Here is an 18,135-nt window from a genome sequence, read left to right as displayed (position 1 = left end):
TTCCCCACTCCACCTATGTCAATTTATTTTTATTCATTCTAATTTTCCAGTTTTTATGAATAAAACTGTATTTTTAATTACTTTTTAAAAAGGAAAAATCCACCCTAATTTTTTACCTCACTTAGCTACAACACTTAATATGAAAGCATATTTTATATCCCAAAGTTTTAAATAGCCACACAATAGTTAATGGACTAATTAAATGACTATTGCAAAAAAAAGAGATATAAAGAAATATTTTAGAAAAATGGAAATGTTTAACTTGATTGTGTGGGTCATAATATACAAATATATACATATTTTTCAATATTTACTGAATTGAGTACTTCATATTCATTTCACAGAACTAAGTTATATACTAGTAACAATGACTTTAAAACTATTACTGCCCAGATACCTTAACAATAATCATAAAATAATACTTTCTATACAGTACCTACAAATTCCACAGTTTTCACAATGGTACTGCTTCTTGTCTTTGTCAAACAGATGACATATGTTGCAATAATATTCTCCAAACAATGTGCTACATTCTTCACAAGTCTGTTGGGCCTAAAAAAAGACATATTATTTAAAACTGGAATAAATTTATCAAAACATTTGAATTACAATCTAAAGAGCTAGGATTTATGTTAAAGTATATGAAGTTATATTTTTTTAAGTTTTGAAACAATTAAATCAAATATTTTCCTCACCCTAAGAGCTAAAGATATCATAGTTGCAATACTCAATAAAATTTTTAAGCCACTAGAAAAACATTTTTAGGAAAATAGAAGTGTATCAATAAAATCTTACGTGCTGAATTTTTTCACAGTTTATGCACTGCACTTCCTTTACTTTAAAGCGATCTAGCTGATGATCTTCTTTGTTATCATGACACAACCGACAAGTGTAAAGTTTGTCACAGCAAGGTGCCTAAACCCCAGGAGAGAAAAAGTTGTAAGAAACCAGAAGAAACTTTTCTTCCCGTTCCTCCTACAAGGTCAACAATTACAACCAATAAATCAGTAAACTGCTCCTAATTATAACAAGTCACTGGTTGCTTTGCATATTTTATGTTAAATGTCTATTTACTTATGTATATAAGAATTGAGACACAGGACAGAGGAGCAGGGAGTGAGAGGACTCACCAAAGACAGAGTGGGGAGCAAAAGAGGCAGACTGAATGAAACACACTGCTGAAAGGAGCGTGAGCAGACAGCAGAGGTCTGCCACCCCATGAGGGCTACTCTTCAGCCTGGGACCAAACTTAAGCTACAGCAGCTGAAAAACCAATTCTCAACACCCTAAACTCATTCTGAGCCTAATTGGTGACCAGTTAACTTAAGACATATATAGATCTGTCCATTTACCTACTTTACCCCCTTAAATATTATGAATTATATATTTTTAATTCATTCATTTTCATACACTGTTGTTCATTTTTGTACAATAGGTGGTTTCTCCCTGAAGGTGTAGTCCCTGTAGTTCTCCCACCACCATGTATGTCCCATCCATGACAGATCACCATGGTCACATCTGCTCTTCCCTCCCGTTAGGACCTCACAGTCCTCTTCCCCTGCTGTATGCCGCAATCTACGGTCTGTCTGCAAGTTTTGTCTTTTTCTTGACCTTTTCTCAATATGAGTTATTTTTTGGATCACTTATGTTTATTAATCACCAACTATGTGTCTCATATTTTAAAGAATGTAATAAGTATGAAACAACAACCTTTATTTCCATGCATGGCAGACTATCAGCTGTCCACCAAATTCTATTCTCTCCCTGCTGGAAAATAAATGCACAATTATACAATTCTCAGTCTCCTCTGCCGTTAGCTATGGCCAAGCAACTATGCTTTGTTACTTTTGAATGTTAAGAAATTAGATATGCCTCCACTTTCCTGCTGACATTTTCTCAAATGAAACTTGAAAATCATAGCAGTCTAGCTAATAACTAAAACATATCCCTAAAATATGGAAAAGAATACAATGGCAAAATCTTGGATTGTAGAGTGAACATGTAGTATAGGCTCAACATCTAACAGAATCATCCACTTGGAATTCACAAGTACAGAGAAATAAACTCTTTATTCTTTAACACCGGTTTCTGTTAGGTCTTTTTGTTATAGCAGCTTTCACTTTATCCTAACTAAAAATCAAGACATTTCCTGGTCAATACTAACCTAATACTTTCAGCACACCATGACCTGGGAGATCCAGTCATTTCTTAAGACTTGACTTATGCCTTGATTTAATATGGTTGACAAAATATAGTTCATTCCTTAAAGATTCTAACACTCAAATGGCTCCATTTCTCTCCAACACTACGTGTCCTAAGTCATAATACTTTCAATACCACAAAAATCTCAGTTCTCTGACTTCTCTTTTTTTTTTTTTAGATTTATTTATTTGTGCATACAGAACTGGGGTACAGGCCAGAGGCTCAAGGGTGATGAGGGGCTTCACCAGAGACAGAGTCGGGAGCAGAACAGGCTGACTGATGAAGTACACTGCTGAGGGGAGCAGCGGGCGGGTCAGGAGAGGTCTGCCACGCCATGTGGTCACCTCCGGGGCAGGCAGGGATCCAACTCATGAGGAAGTGGCTTTAACGGGGATGGAACTCATGAGGAAGTGGCTTTAGCGGGGATCAAACTCATGAGGAAGTGGCTTTATCTTCTCAGTGCAGTGCTTTAACCCGCTGCGCCACCAGGGAGGGCCCCTCCCGGACTTCTTAACTTCCAATGTCCTTGTTGGTCCTCCTTCTCAGTGACATGACACATTGCCACTGTCTTCTCACTGAAAAGCGGTTCTCAGAAACATTTTGGTCTCAGGCTCCCTTTACAATCTTAAAATTGAGAATCTGTGGATTATACCTACTATTACCATACTGTAAATCAAAGCTGATGAGTTTTAAAGCGCTATTGCTTTGTGTGTATGTATGTGTATATGTATATGTGTATATATAGTTTGTGTAGAAGAACTGGGGTGTAGGACAGAGGTGGGGGGGGTGCGATAAGAGGATTCACCAGAGACAGAGTTGGGACCAAAACAAGCAGAACTACTAAAATACACTGCTGAGGGGAACAGTGGCAGTGGATGAGACAGGAGAGGTCTACTGCACCACATGTAGGTCAGCTCCCTGGCCAGGGATAGAACTCAGGCCCTAGTGGCGATAGTGCTGAGAGTTAACCACGAGGCCACCAGGTAGGGCCATCAGGTAGCCCCTATTGCTTCTTTTAAAAATAACATTAACAAACTCTTACATATTAACATAATATGTAAGACATGTAAAACATTCATATTTTAATGAAAAGGTTGTATTTTCCCCTCAAGTTTCAGCACAAATTCAATCCTAGGCCATGGAGGTCTGCCATGCCAGACCTTTCCTGTCTCGCCCACTGCTCCCCTCAGCAGTGTACTTCGTCAGTCTGCCTGTTCTGCTCCCCACTCTGTCTCTGGTGAATCCTCTCACTGCCCCTGCACTTTTGACCTATACATCAGTTCTGTATGCATAAGTAAATAAATCTTTAACAAAAACAAAGCAGCAATTTCATGCATTGTTTTTACACATGCTAAAAATAGACATGTTAGAAAGTAGTTTTGACCTTGAGGATCATAAAAAAGGGCCTCAGGAACCCACAAGGGTTGATGAACCACTACTCTAGAACAGGAACTAAATCCGATTCACACTTTGAATATGACATTCTCTGACCACGACCTGCTCTCTTTCTAACTCCTATCATTCCCTTTGATACACCCTACCTCCTTTCTTCTCATTTGATCCACTCAGTCACATATCCCAAAACCCCAACTCTGGTTAAATTCAAGTATTTCTTTATAAACTTAATTTTCATATATAACATCCTATATGTGTCTAGCTAAATATAGCTTAAGAAAAAGAACCACCAGACTGACTGCTATAACTTTTCAGTCAAAACCACAAATGAAAAAGTGGACTCTTACAATCATGTGCTCTAGTCAATTCCCTCATTCTTGCAGAAACTACGCCCTACAATTTTGGTGGTTATTTCATATCTTCTTGCTCTTTAAAACGGGAATACTCTTCTTCCTGTCTTCTAATGTTGATGACCTTTCTCTTACTTCATTGTGAAAACAGAAATAATCAAGAGTACAATCTCCCACAAACTACCAATTTACTTGCAAAGGTATCTCATACAGCCTTACCTTACATTACAATCTACAGTCCACATTTTTATGCAAGGCCAACACCATTTGTGCACAGTATCCTATCTTTGGCTACTTAAAGATAGTTTCCCTCAGTTTCCCTCTGTTCTGAACTACAAAATCTTCTTATTTTATTGGGCTATTTCCAAAAATATGCAAACATGCCATAATACCTCCCATCTTAAAGAGGGAAAAAAATCCCATAGCTCACATGGCCCATTAACAATGGCCTCATTTTGGGGTAACTTACAGCAAAAACTCGCAGAATTATCTGTAAAGGCTATTACCAGTTCCACTACTCCCATTCTCTCTTGAATCTACTCCAATTAGGCTTTCTCCTAATTTCTCCATTGAAACTTCTCTTGCCAAGTTCACCAGTGACCGCCACACCAATAAAGGTCAATTTTCAGTTCTTATCTTACTCAAAGGGCAATAGACTGAATTGCTTAATCTCTCAAAACTCTTCACTTGGCCTCTGGTATTAGGGAAGACAGAAAGTACTTCTTAGTGCTAGGAAATACAAATGTAGTTGTATGGTTTCCTGGGAGACAGAGGGCCAAGACACTGATTTCAGTGTTTTAAAACTCAGGTTTAAAGGAATAATCTTGATGGAAATGGAATCAAGACTAGTACTCAATTTTTTACCCAACATTTGGTGACTGAGTTTCATCCAGAAATTTAAAAAAAAAAAAAACAGTGGCCCACAAAAATGGTTTCAGGTTACCTTTACAGGCCTCATAGTTTTGATCAGGCAGGGACTTCTATCATCCTTATTTCACATAAGGTGCACTTAAAGAATTAAGTGCTAAGACATCGGATTTTAGCAGCACTAATATTTGAGGATGAGGCTGTGGTGACGCCAAAGCTCAGACTGTTGCAAAATCTTTAAATTGCCTTTTGCAAGATAAGTCAGAATTTAATTGGGTGGTTGCCGATGGAAAAAAGAGTAGAGTTTTTCTCAAAGAAAGCAGCAAAAGTTAACACTATTCATACAGATACTTTCCCATACTAAATTTCCACAAGTGGCAAGCACACGACTTTCTTTTCAAAAATATTACTCTTTGGCGGGTTTAAGCATATTCACTGATCCCCAAGTGAAACTGGCAGGCTGTGAAACGTACTGGCTCCAGGAGCTGAAATATATCACCTTTCTCCACTTACTCTTTCATGTCCATTATTTCATCACACACAGTGATGTGGGGAAAAGCCAGGACAAGTCTGAAGCTGTCTCAGCTTACTTCCAGAAGCAAGAGACTAAACTAAGTAAACCTCTTGCCGACCGACCAGCAAGCCCAGGTCAAGCAAAAAAACCTTTTGCTTGCTAAGTACAAACAGGAGGAAAACGGAGGCCTGCGGACGCCTGGCCAAAACACTTCTCTCCAGCAGGAACCCAGTTCGAGATTTTTGGAGAAAATATTCTGAAAAACAGTTCAGCCCGAGTCTAATCAATCGCCTTGCCCACTCCGCCCAACCCGGTCCGGCGGAAGCCCATCAGGGACGAGCCCAGAGAAGTCACCTTCAGGAGACATCCTCTGTCATAGTGCTCGCAGCCCCGCCGCCCTTGCTCTGGGCCGCGGGCGCCATCTTCCTGCGCCGAGGCCGCCATCTCTTCCACCTCCCTCCAGCGACTTTTCGCCAGACGAAAGCCACGCCCAGAGAAGCAGCGCCACTCAGCACAGCCCCTCCCGGCCGAAGCCGCTCCAATATGGCGGTCAAGCACGTGACCCGGGGCAGCCGGATTTCCGGTTTCCGAGGCTACGGGGCGGAAGTGGAGGCCGACGCAGTCTCTGTCGTCGATGTTACTTGCCGTCTTCGCTGCTAACGGTAATAACTCTTAGGTTGCTCTTATCTTCATCATAATCCGCCCAGTCCTGAGCGTGGTTCGAGGCAAGCAGGACCGCAGCTGCGCGGAAACGCCCGGAGGAAGGGACGCTCCCAGGCCGCCTCCGCACCTGTGACAGGGCGGCCCCTCCCTCTCCCTGCGACGGCCGGAGCTTGGAGAAAGGGGCGGAGCTCGGCCTGACCTCTACTTCGGAGCGGGTCTTGGTGCGCGCTCTGCTGCGGCTGCTGAGCTGCCCGGGCGTCTCGAAACGTTTCCTCCTTCCTGCACTTCGCCTCTGCTTGCTCATCTTAGTTTCACAGTTATGCGTTAATATTTTCCATGTGCCAGTGATGTAGTGAACAAAAATGAGCAAAAGCACACACTCCCATGCCCACATCGAGTGGTGGGAAAGAAACACGTTGATCAAGAATTATTTTAGTAAATGTAAGATTACAACTTGAGAAGTGTGGGAAAGAAGTGCGTGTTCTACAAAAGATAACACTAGAGGGGCTCTCACTGGTCTGACTCCCCAGGAGTGTTTCCCTGGGGACTCAACACTTGCGCTGAAAGATGAGTAGGAGTTTGTGTGCCAACGTCTTTTGGTGCAGGAACCTGTTGCCTATCAGAAGTGGTGGAGGGAAATGTACAAGCCCACAAAATTAAAATCGGTGCTTCGGCATTCGTAATATATATAACTAATAAAGTGCCAAGCCCTTATAACAAGGCTGCAGTTGATGGTATTAAATATTGCCTCTGGCCTTCTAGCATGATTTTCTGTAACCTAAAACATATTGGGAAATGTCAGTATGTCCCCCAGAGCTTTAAAGTTACTAACGCTTACTATTTTAATTTTCTTTCAGTTCTGTTATGAGTCGCTAAAATCATGGTGAAATGTTGCTCGGCCATTGGATGTGCTTCTCGCTGTTTGCCAAATTCCAAGTTAAAAGGACTGACATTTCACGTGTAAGATTTTACTGTAGTTAAGCTAAGTACTTTTGACTGTTGTAAAAAGCTGAAGTCAAACTTTCAAATTTTGACCTTTTTAAATAACATTGTTAGTTAAATTTGAGTGACCATAGTACTTTTACAGTTTAGTTCAGACATTTAAGATACCTACCAAAGTATCCGGCTGCTTAACAAAAATAACAAAGTTCATTTTTGCTAATTTTTTTTACTTTGCACTTTCACACCTTCTAAGCTAGTCCCAATTTACAGTGGAGAAAGAAGAGGGAGGAAAAGAGGGAGGAAGGATCCTTACATAAATGAATTAATGTCCTTTCTATTTAGAAAGAGATCAAGCTTGTTAGGGAAAAAATAGAAAATATAAGTTCATACCAAGAGGCCTTTGGCTATGATGCAGATATCAAGATGCTCATAATTTAATATTTTAGCAATTCTTCAGCAAAGGAAAGAGGGGATAATAAGTCTCAACATTTTTTTTCATTTGTTAAAAGTTTATTTTGCCGTTTTTGTGCCAGGTACTGATCCATGTACTAGAGAAAGATAGGCTAACTACTTTGCTAGGTATGAGGGAATCAAAAATGAGTATGTGTGTCCTGCCTTATTCCAAAAGAAGGATTTAAAACAGCTTGGACAATTGGAAAAGGTAGAGTTACTGGCCTCCAAAGTAGTCCTTATCTTCAGAACTCCAGATTGAAGCTATTTTCTGCAGTCATTCACTAAACTTTTATAGAGCTGTTGTATGTTAAAAGCAGTACTGAGGAATTTTCTGATAGTGACAGAAAAATGAAAGTACAAGGGACTGTATTCATGTGGGGTAAGTTGTAGATACCAGTTTATATAGGAAAAAGCCCAAATGGTAATCTTTATCATCTATAAATGAAAAAAACCTTTAATTGTGGATCTTACTGTAAGTTGTTAAATATCCATTGAAACTTTTCTTCACAATATGAGAATAATCAGAGCTCCATAGGTCTGGAGCATAATTGATATAAACATGACTTAAAAAAACAGATTATAAAAGCATGACTCATGATGGTTTCCTGAATATTCTCATTCCTAAGATTAATAAACTAATTAAGGAATCAATTTAGTCATAGCCTTAATGCAGGAATCTCATCAATGTTTAGTTTTCATGTACATTTTGTATTTTTTCTAGATTCCCCACAGATGAAAATGTCAAAAGAAAGTGGGTATTAGCAATGAAAAGACTTGATGTGAATTCCGCAGGCATTTGGGAGCCTAAAAAAGGAGATGTGTTGTGCTCAAGGCACTTTAAGAAAACAGATTTTGACAGAAGCGCTCCAAATATTAAACTGAAACCTGGAGTCATACCTTCTATCTTTGATTTCCCATCTCACTTGCAGGTATGTTTACAAGTCACTGCTTACTATCATTACTCATTCTTCATGGGACTATTAGAGAATACTGACTGTATTCATTTGAAGTCCTATGATTTATTAAATATTAAATTGCTGCATTAAATTTTAAAATGCTGCTTCAACTTTGTAATTTGTAGAAGTATTTTACCAATAGACATTCAGAACTATTTATATATTACTAAGGGTTAGTGAAATGGACTGTAACTTAGGATCTAGAATAATTGAAGATTTATGGTCTAAAATTTGGAAGTTAGCATAAAAGCCTTGAAGGGAAGTTCCAAGAGTGACAGTCCTCACATGGATGCCAGCAGTCAACAGCAGAGCCACTACAGACAAAACTAGTCACATACATTCATGTTTAAAACTTAGATAGGAGTAAAAATACAGGGGAGAGTGGGGGAAGGAGGTCAGAACTAGAGAAGGAAAGGAGAAGATTAGAAAAAGAAAATATAGGAATTTAAGTAAATTCTGAACAAGATGATATAAGTAAACACTAATTGAATTATGTGCTTTTCTATGAAAAATAGTTGTTAATTTTACTACACAAAGTTTAAAAGTAATAAAAATTTAAGAAAGAAGTATCTACAATAATTATTATGAGTTGGTAATTAACTGTTCTTAACAGGGAAAAAGAGAAAAACTTCATTGTAGAACAAACTTCACTCTCAAAACCCTTCCCATCACAAACCACAATTACGAGCTTGTTGGTGCTTCCTCATGTATTGAAGAATCCCAATCCCAGTTCATTTTTGTAAGTAAAGTTTCTAATGTTGTTGTTGTTTTTTAGATTTTTATCTTTTTTTCTTAACAATTTAAATTCCCAGTTTATTTTCACAAAAGAAAATAACATTGCAGTTGCAAGACCAAAAAGACAGTTAATTTTGTCAAATGCATTTTCTATACCTATTAAGAGATCATACAGTTTTTCTTAATTTTACTTTGTTAACAGGCTTATTGTATCATATTGTCTTTTAATGTAAACCAGCCTTGCATTCCTGGAATAAACCCTACTTTGTGAGACAGGAGAGGTCTGCTGCGCCGTGTGGGTTGGCTCCCTGGCCAGGGATAGAACTCATGCTTCAGTGGCTGCAATAGCTTCATAGTGCTGAGACTTCACCCCTTGCACCACCAAGGAGGACCATGTTGATGCACAGCGCTGAGAAGCAAAAGCAACTTCAGCATGAGTTCGATCCCCACCCTGCTGCTTCTACTTTGTCATTTGCCCTATTCTGCTCCTCACTCTGTCTCTGTTGAATCCTCTCACTGCCCCATACCTCTGTACCAGTTCTGTATGCATAAATAAATAAATCTTTTAAAAAAATTTTAATGTATTGAGGCTTATGGTATAGAATAGCAACTGCTCTGTGTGCAGTTGTCAGATATTATATGTTACATTTTTCAGCACTGTTACTAGGTGCTGAATACTTAGTTTGTTCTGTCTTGATAAGTTAGCCCCTCTCTTGTTGATAGGTGGCCTCCTTTATCCATGGTTATGTTTTTTCCTCTAAAATCTGCTAATGGCTTTATACACTCTCTACCACACTTTTTATTAGTGCTGTGTTGGTTTATCTTTTTTTCACTCTCACTTTCAACCTGTTTTTGTCTTTGCAGTGTTTTTTCTTTGTAGATAGCATTTATGCTTGGATCATGGGTTTTCTTAATTTCTTTTTATCTAATCTGATAAATTCTGCCTTTTCATGGAGTGATTAAATGTGATTATTAATATGGTAAGTTTAAATCTGTCATCTTGTTTCCTATTTGTTCTTTGCTTCCATTTTCTTCCTTTTCTGGCTTCTTTTGAATTAACTGAATGTTGTGATTTCCCATTTTCTCCTTTTTGGGTCCTCTTTGCTGTAACTCTTTGTTTTATTTTAGCAGCTGCTTTTGGATTTATAAAAGCCATCTTTAATTTATCACAGGCTATATTCAAGTGATATTATACTATTTGACATGTAGTTAAAAAGTTAGAATAATATACCTGTATTTCTCCTGTCCCAACCTTCCTTCTACTGCTGCCATACATTTCATTTTTATACATTATAAACCCCACACCACATTTTAGTATTTAGGCTTAAAGAGTAAATTATCTTTCAAACAAGATTAATAAGAAAAACAGCACTTGCACATACCATGATCGTTGTCATTACCTGGGATCTTCATATTGGTGTAAGTCTCCCATTCCATCTGGCATTATTTTATCTGATAGACTTGCTTTACCTTTCCTTATATTGCAGCTGTGCTGGTGAGAAATCCTTTCATTAAATATATTTGAAAAATTAGCATTTAGTCTTCATTTTTGAAAAATATTTTCAAAATTCTAAGTTGATAGTTTTGGGGGGTTATTATTTCTTTTTTTGATGTTAGTTCTTGAAAGATACTGTGCCACTGTATTCTCACATGCGTTATTTCTAATGAAAATCTTACTGTCAGACCTGAGACTTTGTACTTAGCACATCTTTCTTTTCTTTGCTTTTGGGAACTTCTCCAAAGGCTTTCAATATGATTATGAAACACCTTAGTTTAATTTTCTTAATGTTAAAGCTTCTTTACCATGGGTTGATAGTTTTCATCAAAGTTGGAAATTTTTTACTATGATTTCGTCAACTGTTTCTTTCTACCTCAACTTTTCTCTTCTTCCAAGCTGTTAGGACATGTGTATCAGGCTATCTGACATGCCACTGTTCAGTGATGTTCTAACCACGTATTGTTTGTTTTTTTTAAGATAAGGTCACTCCAGTCTGTTACTTCCTCTTGACTTGAAGTAAAAGTCTCTTCACTAATTTTAATATTAAATAACTTATCAAAATAGTTTTGTCTTATCAGTATTATTCTCCCTATTTTTGAATGAAAAATAGTATACCCAGCAATCTCAAGCATAAAAATAATAAGTATTGAGAAAACTTAAATTATCACTTTAAAATCCCGGGATCAGAGTCCTCTCCAAATTTAGAATACCCAACCTGAATCTGCTGCAGTGCTTTTTGGCTGTCATCCCTTATCAGCTGAAATATTTATTTAAAATTAAGTAACTCCTTTGAAAGTTTTAAGTCTGGATTTGTAACGTGAAACAAATTTAGGAGCCTAAGGAACAAAAAGCTGTCAGGCACAGTGTCTTTCCCATACCGAGCCTTAAATAGAAGTAATATGGTTTCTACGCCATCCTCTTCCGATGTTCTTTGAGCATTCATAGAATCACCAACTTAAAGATCTCTAAGCACCTTACTAGAAGGAACAAAGAAAGCCTAGGTATAAGTTTTTATTTAAGTACTTGTTGTCTCATGTAGTAACTTGGGGTTTGTTTTTAGGAACATAGCTACAGTGTAATGGACAGCCCAAAGAAACTTAAACATAAATTAGATCACGTGATCAGCGAACTAGAGGATACCAAGAAAAGTCTGCAGAATGTTTTAGACCGAGAAAAACGTTTCCAAAAGTCACTGAGGAAGACAATCAGGGAATTAAAAGATGAATGTCTCATTAGCCAAGAAACAGCAAATAGACTGGAAACTTTCTGTTGGGAGTGTTGTCAAGAGAGCATAGAACGAGACTATATTTCATGAAATAGGTTCATGTCCTACCTTAAATTGACATTGGTACAACTTTTTAGAAACGTTATTTACCATCATTAAATACGATCTATTTCAAGTACTTGTTTGGATCCTGTGGACCGTTATGCACTATAGTCATTTTCCAAAGACTCTTTTGAAGATGTGTAGAAATTTGGTCTAGTTTATCATGTTTTTGTGTGACTTGTGACAATTATGTTTTTATAGACCTGAGTTAGTGCTAGGTCACTGTTGTATTAAAAGATGTTAAAAGCTCATGCAAAGTCCTCAGGACTAAGAAAATGGTATCAAATCAGCCACATTACGCTGTAGTGAACACTCTTCAGCAGCATCAGATTTTTTTTTTTCCAAGGGAGTACTTACCTGTGCTTTATGTTACGGCCATTGAATTGTACTTTAATGTATTTTACAATAAAGCAGAATTCAGTTAGCATGCATGTCCATCTTGGATCCCACTCAGGGTGCTGCTTTGTTACCAGTTATACAAAAAGATCTTTTTACAAGGCCTTGTGTAGTCCTGACCTTGACACAGCAGTTGGTGTAGATCTGTTGACTTTAAAAGTTCTTCAGAGTCAAGGTAAAAAAACCCTTTATGAGGTCTTAGTTTACCTCTGCATTACCACGCTCCTCCTCACCAGGGATCCCTTGGATGTAAACAGCAGAGCTTTAAAAAAATTCTTACAAGGGCCATAAGTCTGCTATTCCATGTTTATTTGGTCCGACGATTACTCCATTGTCTCATGACTTACTTCATCAGAAAGGTATATTTTTAATCCCTGAATGCAAATGCTGGCTGAATATTTTTACTGCTACTTTGTATTTTACAGAAAGTAATATTGATGACATGTTTTAAAAATGTGAAAGACAGAAGAAGCTTTTAAAAATAAAGGTGTGGCTTCTCTACTTAAAATAGGAATTGGAGAAAGGATTATAATATTTTCCTCTAATTAGAGTAGATTACTGCCCACTGTTTTTATTTAGACAAGTAGACAAGTAAAACAGCAGCATTAGAATAGACATTTACTGCATATATACAAATAGAACTCTTAGCCGTTGAATGATCCAAGTGACAGAAATTTAGCTTTTCTCCTAATTTCCTAGTCAAAGTAATTCACTCATCAATACTATGGATTAGAATAAAAATTTCTTAACCCAATGCCAAAGTTCTGCTTCAGTGCACATGTACATATACAAACCTCATTCAAACATCTATGCCTTAGTCAGTAGAATCTGAGTGTGTATTATCTCAATGTGTCAACCAGAAATGAATTGTATTTTGTGCTTAAATCTGATTATCATTTGTATTATATTATTATCAATATGAGTACTTGAAGTTTTCTTATATTTAAGAATTTTCTGGTTTTATGCATGTTATATTATGATGTAGGATTCCAAACCTTCCCTCAAAGTGGGTTTTACTCACATATGAGAGGTCAGCATTATGCCAAGAAGGAATCACTGATCGTATCTTTTCACTACCTTCAAAATAAGTTTAGTAGCCACTGTTATTTATTTTAGCTATTTAATTTGTAGGTCATAATGGGCACTTTAATGGAAAGTTTGGGTATGCACTTAGATTTTATGGAGATACTATGATAGAGATGGAGACTTTTTCCCCTCACACCACTTTTCAGTGTAAAAATTAAACTCAGTGTGCGATGCAGGTGTGAGGACACACCCAAACAGTATGTCCAAATACTAGCTCTCTAAGACTCAAGCCCCCGTTTCTGCCACTCTCACAAATGCCACAGTCATGTTACTGCTTGTGTTCACAGTGGCCTCAGCCCTTGTCTCCTTTTTTTCTTTTTTTCCAGTACTCAGAGAGATAGGTAACTACGGGCAAAATACTGATATTCTCAAGGGCCCAGAGCTATCTATTTAGTCTTTATTCTTAAGGAGAAATGATTGCCAGTAGAAATCGGACATAAAAAAATATAGAAACTTCCCTACTTCCACCTCTAACAAATGCCTGAAACAGTGTATACCTCAGTCCTCTGCTCCCAGAGATTTTCAGCTTAGCCCAGGAGAAACTGCCCCACGCAGAACCCTCCAGAGGTTCCTCAAGCAGCTAAGGCCAATCTCAGTATCAAGCCAGGTAAGAAGGACTTAATGTGGCATTTTTCTCCATGTCAAGGTTAAAACTCTGGAAATAGAATTTGGTTGCTAAAGATGATCACAATTACACCATTGTCTTTAATTTGAGAAAAGGTAAAATGTATTAAAATATATGTTTAGTTTTAACTTATCACAGAAATAATTGGGGGTGAGGAATCCATTATATATATACTTGAATTCAAAGTTTTTTTTTCACTGATGTTTTGTATGTGGTTTTATACATTCAGTTATTCAATAAAATGAGCAGAGAAATGAATGTGTATACATTGGTTTTGCTTTAATGTCTTCCTCATGTTTTCTCTGTACCAGTAACTACTATCATAGAGTCTGCTAGCTTAGTGACCCAAGTGACAGGCTTATTTTCACCACAGTAAGGCCTATCTCAGAACCTTTTTGGTACTTCATTGTAAACTGGCAGTCTTAAATGTCACCCAGTGCATAATTGAGAATAGTATACTTATTCTCAGTTGTGTGTGAAAAACACTGCTTTCAGAACCCCAAGAGATCTCTTAAAGCACAGGGTTTCCTTCTTCCTACTGGAAGATGCAAGTCATCATCATTTGTCATTTACTTCATAGGGATGACCTAGTGATGCTCCTCATCACTCAATATTCCACAAAATTGTACTGATGTGGTCGGCCCACAATTTCATGGGTTTTACCTCACCCTCTGAGTTACCCTCAAAGCCTCAAACTTGCTAGTCACACCGTGCTCATCTCATCGGATTGACACCACCCATCAATAGTGAAAAAGAGATTTTCTGTAGAATGTCTGTCTGGTATAAGTCACTTTCAGTTATAGAATAGAAGCAAGAGAGTTAACATGTTTGTTCCATGTGAATGTGATCTGCCTATGATCCTCTTTTCTTATAGAGATGGGAAAGCCAGCACACCAGATCAGTGGTCATATACCTTATACCTTATATACCACAGCACAGCTATCACCTCTAGCACAGCAGCTTATCAAGTCTCTTACTTGGTTGGTTTTGTCTTAGTCTACTCTGCTCTTGCAGGAGTTGTCTACATTTTTCAGGGACCAGAGTGATCAATGAAAAGTATGATGGGGACCACCACTTTTGCACCCTGGCTAAGGAGATCCCTTAGTCAATCCCACAGAAAACTCAGAAGCTGGGTGGTATGAATAAAAGGTGTCTGAGACTGTGCTCCTTAGAAATATCTGCTTGCAAGTTTGGCTCTTAACTGGCATCATGAAACTTGGATTCTAGGAGGGATCCCACTATTCTCTAACTGATAAGAGATCACTGTGCCTAAACTATACAGAAACAATGTGGTTTATGCTGGACACCTGCTTTCCTTGCAAGAGCTTGGAACTTGGGAATGTGTTAGGTAAAGTGTGCCTGTATGAATGACCTGCCCCAGTAAAACCCTAACACTGAAACTGTAATGAGTTTCCCCAATAGACAGCATTTCAATTTGATGCTTATAGAGGCCTGATAACTCTGCCCAAAGGAAGAAACACTATCCCTAGGAAGGTCAGACATATAGTTGGCTCCCCCCATTGGATTAATGGAAAGAATGTGATACTTGATAGTCTGAGAAGGCTCTTCCCCATTTTGCAAGATGGCAGGTTAAAAAGCTGGGAAACCGGCTACTAAGGAAAAGAAGCTGAAGCCAGAAAAGCTTATGCTGCTGGCAAATTTAAGAGTAAAAATCTCAAGCCAAAATACCTGAGAAAGGGAAGCCCCACTACAGTAAAATCCATTCTAGTCAGCTAAATGGGCAGATATTCCTGATCTGCTAAGTATTCCAGAACAGCTTCATGTAAAACTTACTTAGCAGCTAAATCTAGGATTGTAAAGAATGTTCTTACTACTGTCAGAAACCAACTGGTGGTGAAAAGAATGACAGTATCTGAGAGGCTAAACTTCACAAAATGCCTAGATTCTACCCACTGAAGATGTGTCTTGGAAGCCACAGCAGAAACGGCTTCAATCAGCATGAGAGAAAACAGGGCTGGCATTGCTCCTGGGGCCATTCCACCCATCCTGCCAGGTGCTACAGTGGCGGCAGGGTGATTTCCTGAAGCAGCTGAGCAATGGCTCTGGCCTTTGCCCTCAATCAAGTTCCTCTACCTAGAACATACCAGAAATTTGTCATCACCATCTCCTCCCAAATTGATAGGAGTGGTGTGAAAATCCCCAAATATCTTAACTTTAAAAAGCTACGTGAGCCCCAACACCAGAAGTTTAGATTTAACACAGTGAAAGAAATATGAGATGACAGAGCTGTACAAGATTGACTAGAAAGCTGTGGACTCACAAACTGCCAAAAATCAAAGCTGGTCCTCCTCTCCAGGGCTGCCTCCACACTGTGTTTGCTCTCACAAGTGGAATGTGACCGCACAAGAACATAATAACTGATCCATTGAAAAGGAAATGTGAGAGATCATTATTACTATGTTAGTCTCCTATATGTGGAGGCCAGCCAAAATGGGAATTGAGCCATCATTGCAACCTTAGCCTACCTTCTCTTACGTGATCTCATTGTTTCCTCAAATTTCGTTTTAACAGTCTAAAAAGTGCCACATCTCCCTTTTGGAGATATGCTCAGGACAGAGAATCATACCCCACATCCCTCACTTTTCTCCCAACAGGGCTTCTTTTCATCATAGAATTGTGCCTGATGCAAAGGAAAAGCTGGAGGAAGTGGTAATGGAAGAAGAAACTGTTGGATCAGGACCAGGAAACCTGAGAACAGAAATAGATATGATTAGTAATATAAGGACCACATAGGGGCCACTGTTGGTGTAGTGGTTAAGTCTCAGTGCTTGAATCAAGCTATCACTGTTGTGGTTTGAGTTTCCATCCCCAGCCAGGGAGGTGACCCACATGGCACAGCAGACCTCTCCTGTCTCACCCACTGGCTTCCCCTCAGCAGTGTATTTCCATAGATCTGACTGTTCTGCTCCCCATCTGTCTCTGGTGAATCCTCTCTCTCTCTCTCTGTCTCCCTCACACACACACATCTGCACCTCTATATCCTACACCCCTGGTCTATACCCTAGAACTTCTACACAAAAATAAAATCTTAAAAAAACACACACACACACAAGTGGTCAAGAGTGAGCAATAGTGATAGCAGTTTGAGGAAGTGCTGAGAACTTTGCACTCTCCACAAATTCCACATGTTTAATGTACCAAGAGCTGTATGACAGGAACTGTGGTAGGTACTAGGGAATCAACAAATGAAAGACCCAGTTCCTGAACCTGGGTGGAGGAGGTTGCAGAGGGAGGAGGTTGCAGAGTAGTAAGAAGTTCCAAAAGTCATAATCCTGAGACAGCAGGGAGTACCTCTCAGGAGGATGGCCAGCCTGCTGCCTTTCTCCTCACTGTCCACTGCTTCATTCGATGACACACATGTTCAACAGATTTCAGTGTTGCATAGTGAAAGTGACTCAGTCTCATTTCATTTTTAGGCACATAATGAAATTTCTAGGCTAATTAATATATTTGTTTAAGATTTTACTTATTCATACAGACCTGGGGTTCAGGCCAGAGGTACAGGGGTGGTGAGAGGATTCACCAGAGACAGATCGGGTCGCAGAACAGGCCAACTGACGAAGTACACTGCTGAGGGGAGCAGCGGGCGGGTCAGGAGAGGTCTGCCGCGCCATGTGGTCACCTCCAAGGCAGGTGGGGATCGAATTCATGCAGAAGTGCATAGCTTGTTAGTGCTATGCTTTAACCTGCTGCACCACCAGGGAGGGCCCACCAATTAATATTTAATGTGATAATGACCCATCATGTATATTGCTTTCAAAGCTCCTACATTATAGTGAGTGAAACAAAGATGATAAGATAAAGGCATTTTGTGCCTACAAGGGCACGAGAGTATATAACAAACAAGGAGAAGTGAGCCGTGTGGCTGGACTGTTGTGATTGAGGTCCTTACACTATGAAACTAGTGGAATCTCAGAGTTCCGAAATTGAACACTAGTATGTTAGCGCTGGCATTTTTTTTTTTTTAAGATTTAGTTATTTATGCATACAGAACTGGGATATAGGTCAGAAGTGCAGGAGTGGTGAGAGGATTCACCAGAGACAGAGTGGGGAGCAGAACAGGCTGACTGATGAAGTACACTGCTGAGGGGAGCAGCGGGTGGGT

General features: G+C 38.9%; 2 protein-coding genes across 2 annotated transcripts in view; one reads left to right on the top strand and one right to left on the bottom strand.

The window, feature by feature from the left end:
* RCHY1 (ring finger and CHY zinc finger domain containing 1, E3 ubiquitin protein ligase) overlaps positions 1-5,881 on the bottom strand; it is a 15,876-nt gene extending 9,995 nt beyond the window's left edge. Inside the window, exons 1-3 of the mRNA XM_004681209.2 lie at positions 5,683-5,881; positions 796-915; positions 437-552 (exon numbers count right to left, since the gene is read on the bottom strand). Of these exons, the coding sequence (XP_004681266.1) occupies positions 437-552; positions 796-915; positions 5,683-5,772 (326 nt within the window). The 5' untranslated portion in view covers positions 5,773-5,881. The remainder of the gene's footprint in view (positions 1-436; positions 553-795; positions 916-5,682) is intronic.
* Positions 5,882-5,926: 45 nt separating this feature from the next.
* On the top strand, positions 5,927-14,220 carry THAP6 (THAP domain containing 6). Its single transcript, XM_004681208.2, has 5 exons — positions 5,927-5,990; positions 6,849-6,951; positions 8,108-8,315; positions 8,956-9,081; positions 11,636-14,220. The coding sequence occupies exons 2-5, from the start codon at positions 6,872-6,874 to the stop codon at positions 11,888-11,890; spliced, it is 669 nt and encodes a 222-aa protein (XP_004681265.1). The 5' UTR covers positions 5,927-5,990; positions 6,849-6,871; the 3' UTR covers positions 11,891-14,220.
* Positions 14,221-18,135: the final 3,915 nt, after the last annotated feature.

The sequence above is a fragment of the Condylura cristata genome, unplaced genomic scaffold, assembly GCF_000260355.1.
Source record: "Condylura cristata isolate star-nosed mole 26May11 unplaced genomic scaffold, ConCri1.0 scaffold00012, whole genome shotgun sequence".
NCBI classification, from domain to species: Eukaryota; Metazoa; Chordata; class Mammalia; order Eulipotyphla; family Talpidae; genus Condylura; species Condylura cristata.
The sequence above is the reverse complement of the archived record's forward strand: the minus strand, read 5'-3'. Positions and strand labels throughout refer to the sequence as shown.

Excerpts from the sequence above, each read along its gene's own strand:
- THAP6 (XM_004681208.2), top strand. The coding sequence starts at position 6,872 with ATGGTGAAATGTTGCTCGGCCATTGGATGTGCTTCTCGCTGTTTGCCA. Across the intron at positions 6,952-8,107 it reads AAAGGACTGACATTTCACGT|ATTCCCCACAGATGAAAATG; the intron begins GTAAGATTTTAC and ends TATTTTTTCTAG. Across the intron at positions 9,082-11,635 it reads CCCAATCCCAGTTCATTTTT|GAACATAGCTACAGTGTAAT; the intron begins GTAAGTAAAGTT and ends GTTTGTTTTTAG.